The sequence below is a fragment of the Psittacula echo genome, assembly GCF_963264785.1.
Source record: "Psittacula echo genome assembly, chromosome: 4".
Taxonomy (NCBI): domain Eukaryota; kingdom Metazoa; phylum Chordata; class Aves; order Psittaciformes; family Psittacidae; genus Psittacula; species Psittacula echo.
The window spans coordinates 77,471,287-77,479,272 of NC_137738.1; the positions used below are offsets into that span (position 1 = coordinate 77,471,287).

At 39.1% G+C, this 7,986-nt stretch overlaps 1 protein-coding gene across 1 annotated transcript in view; it reads left to right on the forward strand.

The window, feature by feature from the left end:
• The window catches only part of COL9A1 (collagen type IX alpha 1 chain), a gene marked incomplete at both ends in the record, with an annotated part of 67,589 nt that extends 62,548 nt beyond the window's left edge, over positions 1-5,041 (forward strand). The window contains 3 exons of the mRNA XM_080615918.1: positions 1,198-1,386; positions 3,527-3,604; positions 4,857-5,041. Coding sequence (XP_080472044.1) covers positions 1,198-1,386; positions 3,527-3,604; positions 4,857-5,041 — 452 coding nt within the window. The remainder of the gene's footprint in view (positions 1-1,197; positions 1,387-3,526; positions 3,605-4,856) is intronic.
• Between the last annotated feature and the right edge of the window lie 2,945 nt (positions 5,042-7,986).

The window sequence follows — 7,986 nt, forward strand, 5'->3', positions numbered from 1 at the left end:
ATAGCATACCATAAAATGAAAGCAAAAAGCAGATGTTCAAAAGCCTTAATTATATTTGCTTAGTTCTTGACATACATAGAAATTGGGAGTTCTTCTATTACAGTTGGTTGCATGGGATTTACTGAGTTTAAAAATTTATGCGGTCCTGTAGGCACAAAAGCAAAGGATATGGGAAAAATCTAGACTGTCTTCATTGCAACCCTCTTGAGAGCCCCTGTATTTGTCAATGCTGTCATGAGATAGAAAGAAAGAAAGATAGGAAGAAAGATACAAGTGAGTCCCTGGAACCTGCTCAGCTTGAAGACAACTGTAATTGAATTTCACCTGCTCAGTAGGCTTTGCCTACAGAGTGCTCTCCTCACTCTTCCTGATATATCTGCTGGCTATAGCTTCTGTTTTATTTCAGCTCCTACCCCACTCCCCCCATCATCTTGCTATTCCTTGGAGAAAGTTATTCTGAGGCATGCTTGGAATATGAATTCTAGAATGGAAATGTTATGGAAAGAGAGGACTGTTCTCCTGCAGTGGCCTGAAAGGGAGGGAGGAGTAAATGGGAATAGCTAGCTTAGACCATTCCAAGGAATGGCAAGCTGATCCTATGACTAATGAAAAGAAAGTTCCTGCTGATTTACCTTAAGAAAAGGTCAACATAAAATGCTCAGTTATATATCAGATTTGAACTCATGAACACCAGTTTGTGGGTTTCTTTCCTCTGAAAAAGGCCTGCACTTACCAGGCCAACATAGATGACTGCCCTCCTGCTTCTCAGCTGTTCCGTCTTGCAAAGATGAATCTTGACAGGATCAACAAATAGTAACAGAGAGATTTTCTCTTTTAAGATGAAGCAATCGCATGAATAAGTTTTCTTGTTAGATGGTTGAAATCTAAATGCTATAGAAAATTATAAGGACATTTCTAAATAAAAATACACATTTGAGTCATTTAAGCCATCAAAAATTACATTTTTAAGATGGAGGCTTCACAGTGACCAGCTGCACAGTGTGCCTGTGGAGTCTGCCGCTGGTAGTACTAAGTACATCTTACATGCAACAAACTTTGTAAATAGGATTGTCTATAAGGAAGGTGCTGTGCTGTAATCTCTCAGTTTCCATAGCGGAGAAGACACTTTGTTCTTCAGTGAACATGAGAACATTCAGGTACACTAACTGTTCCATTCTGTCCTCCTGTTCATGGCAGAACAACTAGCTCAGCTGGCAGCCAGTCTTAGGAGGCCAGAATTTGGTGCTCCAGGTCTTCCTGGCCGACCAGGGCCACCGGGTGCTCCAGGACCTGCTGGTGAAAATGGCTTCCCAGGGCAGCTTGGTCCCCGTGGCTTGCCTGGCCTTAAAGGTCCCCCTGGTGAGATCGGTCGTAAAGGTCCTAAAGGTAAGAAATTCTGTAACTGACCTTCATTTATTGATTGTTCCAGGTTGGTGGAGTTGGCGGGGGGGGGGGGGGGGGGGAGGGAGGGGCGGGCAGGATGTGTTTGGTTTTGCTTTTCTTTTTTCTTGTTTTTCTTTTGGTTTACAGGTTGTCAATGTACAAAAAGATCCTGAATCTTTTTGCTAGGAACCTAAGCTGTTTCCTATAACTGTTTTCTCAATTGCCCCAGTGATTAAAGGGCACACTGGCCTGGCCTCAGCAAGGCTTGTTTATATATTTATTTTTTTGTCATCAAATCAGTTCTCTAGCAGGAAACAGGACGAGCATCTGCCTTGGACTAGAAGTAAGCAGCTGAATCACATTCCTAATATTAATTTTCCCTCTCAGGGACATTTGAGGTTCGTGCTTTTCGCACACTGAAAAGTTCCAGCAGTAATTTTCTCTTTCCTCCACTCATTCTGATTGCGACCCTCACTTCTGCAAGACTTGGGGTCCCAAAAGCTAACGTAAACAGTCAGTCACTAATCTCTTAATTCTATCCAGTTTCTCAAATTACAAACAACTGATAACAATCTGCCTCTTATTTGGGTATAATACTTGAGTCATTTAACATCATTCCATTGTGTACCACAATCTGTTGATTCTTTAGAAAAGAGAAATCCACAGTAAAATTGACTTACCTTACATTTTACAAAAAAAAAATAATCTTTGATCTAAATTAATCTCTTTTGTTCCTGCCTGAGAGGCTTTGTACTCCTCCAAAGGATTACAGAGTAGAATTTTCTGCAAAGTCTTATGGCCACTATGTATGTATTAATTTCTATTCAGCAGTCAATTTGATTTGTTTTCTTGAAGGAAGGCTTTATTTAAAAACTGTATTTCTGCACAAAGCTGGTCTGTCACTGGATTTGAGTGTTTTGTCTTGAGCCTTATTTGAAAGTAAAATTGGGAAAACCTTTGAGAGAAGGAATAGAATACAAACAAAGCCAACCCTAACAGCTTTGTTGCTGGAGCTCTGTTACTATTTTCATTTAATATAAGGGCATCTGTATCCACAGAAGCAACAAAAAATGGAGATACAAAGGTGATCAGATATGGTGAATTTGATTCAGCACACAACAGGCTGCACCATGTTAGTATTAAAAGATCTATAGGGCATAAAAACCCCGAGATAAGCAAGATGTCATGTTTCCTATCATAATTGTCATCAAATTCCAAGTTACCTTACAGTAAGCCTTGAAACACAGTTACAGATACAAGTGGTGAATGCTCTCATGTGCAAGAGCTATCACGGTGGTAGGCATTCTGAAAAGTGTGGCAGGCACCCTGAACAAAATCTCAGTGCTTCACTCTGTACTCCTGGGTTACCAGAGTTCCACAGAGGACACCGAGATGAGATGACCTTCCTCATCCATTCGTGGAGTTGCCTGAGGTCAGAATGAGAAGAAAAGGGTACCTAAGATGTGATAAAAGGGAAAAGGAGGAGAATGTTGAGAATAGTTTAGAAGCTCACGATGTAGAGGAGATAGAAATGCAAGAATGTGTTACCATGAGATAGAGAGAAGATACAAAGGTAAAGTGATTTTTGACAGCATCAGCAAGAGTCAAAAAGAAGTAGCTCAAGAAAGGAGATTATAGTGACCTCAATAAGCAACCTGGGGTAGTGAAGGAGGGCAGAAACAGAAACAAGAAATTGGTTTGGGATAACCAGCAGTAAACACTATTCCAAAGTGTTTAGTTAGCTGGAAATAGTTCTGTTCACATGTTCTTACAAAAGCCCTCAGCCTGTAACCTCAGTCTGTATTCCAAAAAAGCCAAAGTTCTGTAACTTTGGTTTATTTCTGTTATATAGACTACGGCATATTTCATGTGGTACTTATTGTCCAGCTCCAGGTGTTTTGTTTTTCTTTTGTTTTCCCCATCCAACATATCTACTTCTGAGTATAACTCAAATGGCGGGAAAAATCCCCAAACAAATCCCAAACATTTTAGAAGAACATGGGTCAGGACATCATTTGAAGATGCTAAGAACATATACATCCACCTGAATTCTCTGCATATTAACTGCTCACCTCTGAGAATGAACTTACTGAAAGTAATCTTCCAAGCAGGCTGTAAGTAATGTTTCATGAATTTGCTTTAGGTGAACCAGGAGAAAGAGGAGAAAGAGGATTTCCAGGCAGAGGACCGAAAGGTTACCCTGGACCAAGAGGTCTTCCAGGTAAATATAAGAGGGTGAGGTTAAAGAAAAAATGTAGTAAACATTTGTTCAGAACTTGAAAGATGCCTTGAAAAGATAAAAGGTGTCCATTAAGCAACACACTTCCAAATAACAGTGCTTCATAGGTAATGATGTAGTCACAAATCAGAATTAAAAGCTCTTTTACTAAGGAGCCACTACCCCATTTATCTCAGTGTAAAAAGATTAGGAAAATGTCTACAACACATTAAGAAAAAAAAAAAGAAGAAAGAGGCAATCACACATACACCCCCCATATAAAAAATTGCCTCTTTTAAATGTAAATAGATATAATACACACACACACACATATATATATATATACACACATAAATAAAAACATAAAGCAAAAAGGCCACAGGTTATGTTCCTAGCAGCCTCTGCAGTCTTCAACATCTTCATAATTTAGGACATTTGCTCCTTTATTTTTATGGTAATTAATTGCAGTGTTATACAATAGGGGTCCAGGACAGATTCTTGCTGATAAATGCAGCACAACCGGCCCCTAGTGGCCAGTGAATGAAAGGAAACGTTGTTTCCGTCAGTATCTCTCTACAGCAGACTTTTGTGTGTATATATACACAAAAACTACCAAAATCTGTTCTCTTTGTAAAAAAGAAAATTAAAAAAAATCACTTTAGTATATACTGATAGCCAGGACATCTGTGAAACTCACAGTTGTTTTCTTTAGAAATTCATCACTAGGAGAGGCTTACTAAAATCACTGTGTTTTTACTTTCATGTCTTCGAGGAAGAGACAAAATACACCTTAGCACTCAGCAGTTCGACTCTATATATCTCTTCCCCAACACATCTGGGTGGAGAATAAAAATAATTGATAATGCCTGTTAACATAATGCCTGTTACCATAATGCCTGTTAATATAACTCTGAAGTAGTGAGTAGCATCTGTGCCTTCCTACGCTGCACCAGCATGGGTGTCTGCAGCAGTGCTACAATCAGAACCACTGCATAGCTTTTTATAGCAGCAGATATGCACTAGTATAGCTGGAGAGGACTGGGACTGAAACTTCATCACTGTAGATGTGTAAACACAGCCTAGTTGTCTGTTAGAGAAACTGTCCCTTTAAGTAGGCAGCCCTTTGGCAAACCCACCGAGAGCAGTGAAAAGCCCATCTTCCTACTGCTGTTAAGAACAGCATGTTCAGTAAAGCTACATGAATACCAAGCAAATCATACGATGCCAATTTTTAGACCTGCATCCACTTTTCCAGGTGACCCAGGCAAACCCAGCTATGGCAGCGATGGCCGCGATGGTGAAAGAGGTCCCCCTGGGGTGGCCGGTCAGCCTGGGGTTCCTGGTCCTCCTGGCCCTCCCGGGCCTCCTGGCTACTGTGAGCCATCGTCTTGCAGAATGGAGGCTGGACAGAGAGCTGGTAAGAACATGAAAGGGCCATGAATGGGCAACACACGTGCTAGAAGTGTCAGCATCCATTTACTTCCTGCACAAACAGCTGAGGAAAAAAAATAAGGAATGAAGAAGAAATACAAACAAGGAAAAGTTTTCAATCAGGGTTTCAGCAAGGCATTTTTAATACAGTGGTTGTACATTCTTTCTAAAGGTGTACTTAGCAACACAAGCTGGAACAATGGTGCTTACAGAAATACAGGTGGTGCCTCTGGCTCTTTCTCCTTTGGGGCATTTAAGAGGCATTTGTCTATTTTTATTTTATTTTTTTTTAATAAAGAGTTTCTGTGATTTCCCTTCCACCCTTACTTAATTCCTATGAATGATGTACAGTGAAATAATGTGTCTTCAGCCATCAAATAAAAAAGGAACAGTTTATTTACTCCAGTTGCAGCTATTCTTTTCTGCCTATAAAATAAACTCCAGAGCCCTCCCAGGCAAATTACACCACTTCAGGGGTGTACGCCACATTTCAGTGTAGAGATGTGCTGTACGTGATTGCAAAGACTCCTTCAGCTCTTCAGTTGCAGAAGCACAGCTGGGAGGCTGTTCTTATGAAAACCTGCCACCCCTGACATCTTTTATGCTGTAAAACTGAAGGTACAATCAGAGGGTTCTCATGAATATGCTATGATGTGAAATACCCTCTTCATTTTCTACTCCAGTTTGTGTTGCATTCATAATTTCATATGAAGTCTATTCCAGCTTGTCTCCTTCTCTGTGAAATTAAAATCAAAGGCTGGTAGCCACTGCCAAGGGAATTCGAAGTCCCAGAAATATGCAAGTTTTATCGTAGAGATTACATACTTTGAAGTAAGATTTGTGGTTGTTCAAAAAACAAATAAAGAATGTTTTAACCCCATATGTTTTTGTATGTATGGTTACAGAACAGCTAGAAGATAGCCCTTAGCCATCCCAAGTTGCCTTTTTTAGATAAAGTTAGGTTTTAAAGGATAATGTGCAATGTGGGTATTTTCTCTCTGTTTGAATTAAAATATCTGTGGTTTTGATTTTACCTTCTCTGAAGTGTTTCTCTCTCAAAAGACAACAACAAAACCTTTCAGTTTGCTCTTAGTCATCCTACTTTTCAAATGCAAAATTTGGCACACTTGCTTTAAGCCTTAATTTTTTTCCTAGCCCTTGTCTGTCTGTGTTCAAAATAACTGACTGTAAGCTATGTGAGAATATAAAGCAATAACCAGGTCAACTGAGCTGTGCATTTTGCATGTAATAGTAAAGAGAAAGGTACTGATATAATATATACTCTGAAAGGAATTATTGAATAAAATAATAGATTAGCCTTAACCAAACTGTAACTGTATTTAAGAGCCATGTTGCTGGCACCTCATGTGTTGACAGAAAATGCCTAAATGGAGATCATTTGGAAGGAAAATGTCTGATAAAGCTGCCTACTAAAAGAAAGCATATGTTCACATTTATTGGAGACTTTTGAGAATGAATTAAATGGGATTAACGCTGATAAGATCTTAATGTTCCTTGCACAGCCCAGTATTTTAAAGGATAAAATCTAAAAGAAGTTGGATCTTTACAATGAAGTCTTATCTATAAGTGTCTACTGCTCTCTTAGTTCCACAGAAGCAGCACTAGGTGAATTTCAGGCGAAAGACAGAAAGAAAACAGACATAAAGAAATGCACCATCCTTCCCAGGAACTCTGGGCAGTCCTTGGGACAGCACCATTTTCCAGCACCTCCACTTTGGCCAAACTCTCTCACAACCAACATCTCCAACATTAATAGTACAAGAATTTCCTTCTTAAGAAACAAATCCAGACAACTGCATACATGGTGATTGGCTTGTTCACACATAAAGGTGTTCTCTAAAGTTTTAGGATTAGATCAGGTTTTAATGACTTATGACACAGCCCTCAAAAGTACCCATTATGTAGTGCAAACATAAAAATGTTAGTGGTAATGACAAACTGTAGTTTCACCAGCAAACTTTTATTTTGATTATAAAGTGTGTAAAACTGTTAAAAACAAAACAAACCCCTGGTAACAGAATAAAAATACTATTTTCCATATGTAATGCATAAACATAATGAATCAAAAGAAGCAAACCCCCCCCCCAATATTTAAATACAAATGTGAAGTGCTTTAAAAAATATAGTCTGAAAAAAATGCATAAAATCCCACAATGGAAAAAAAATTCACATAGCAGAGAAAACATTCATATGTAAAAACCAAATTAGAATTATTACAATCAAACAAATTCAACACTGAGGGTCATTTCAATGCAGCATCTATGTAAGTAAGTGGATAGTTTAAGACTGTGACAGATTTTCTGCCCTCAAGCTGACTCACAAGTTTTAACTTAAAATACAGAACTGAAAAGAAATCCTCAGGCCCATTGTAAGTTATTACGGGACATGTTGATTAACCAAGTATTTACAAATGCCAAATCCTGTGAAGAATGGTAGGCCATACACAAAAAAAAAGGAGGAACTGAATTTTTAGTAAAAGCACAAGTAAATAAAGATTTGGAAAACAGGATTCTGAATGTGAAAGAAACGTGTAGCAACAATACGAAAAAAGTAGCACTAGTTTCAATAAATACATTTAGAAGGCACAAAAGCAGAGAGACCAAGAGGTTTCACAATCCGCTGGCAGTGGGCTCCCCTTTCTAACCAGAAGCTCCTGGAATCTTGGTGGAGTCCTGAGTAAATCTTGTTCTCATCCCTTTCTGGTTCAACATCATAAAATGCTGTGAGATGTTGTGAACAAAAGACTACTGAAAAACCACTTGTCAGGATTTCTGTCACCCAATTCTGTGTCCTAATTCTGGAGGTTTAATTGCACTATGATAAATACATATACCCAGGCTTGCAGCCCCAGCACTGAACGCTCTTCAAGGCTTGCTGCAGTGGCTTTGTGCCTCTCCTTTCTCTTGTTCGCAGTTGCATCCTCCCTCTCGTGA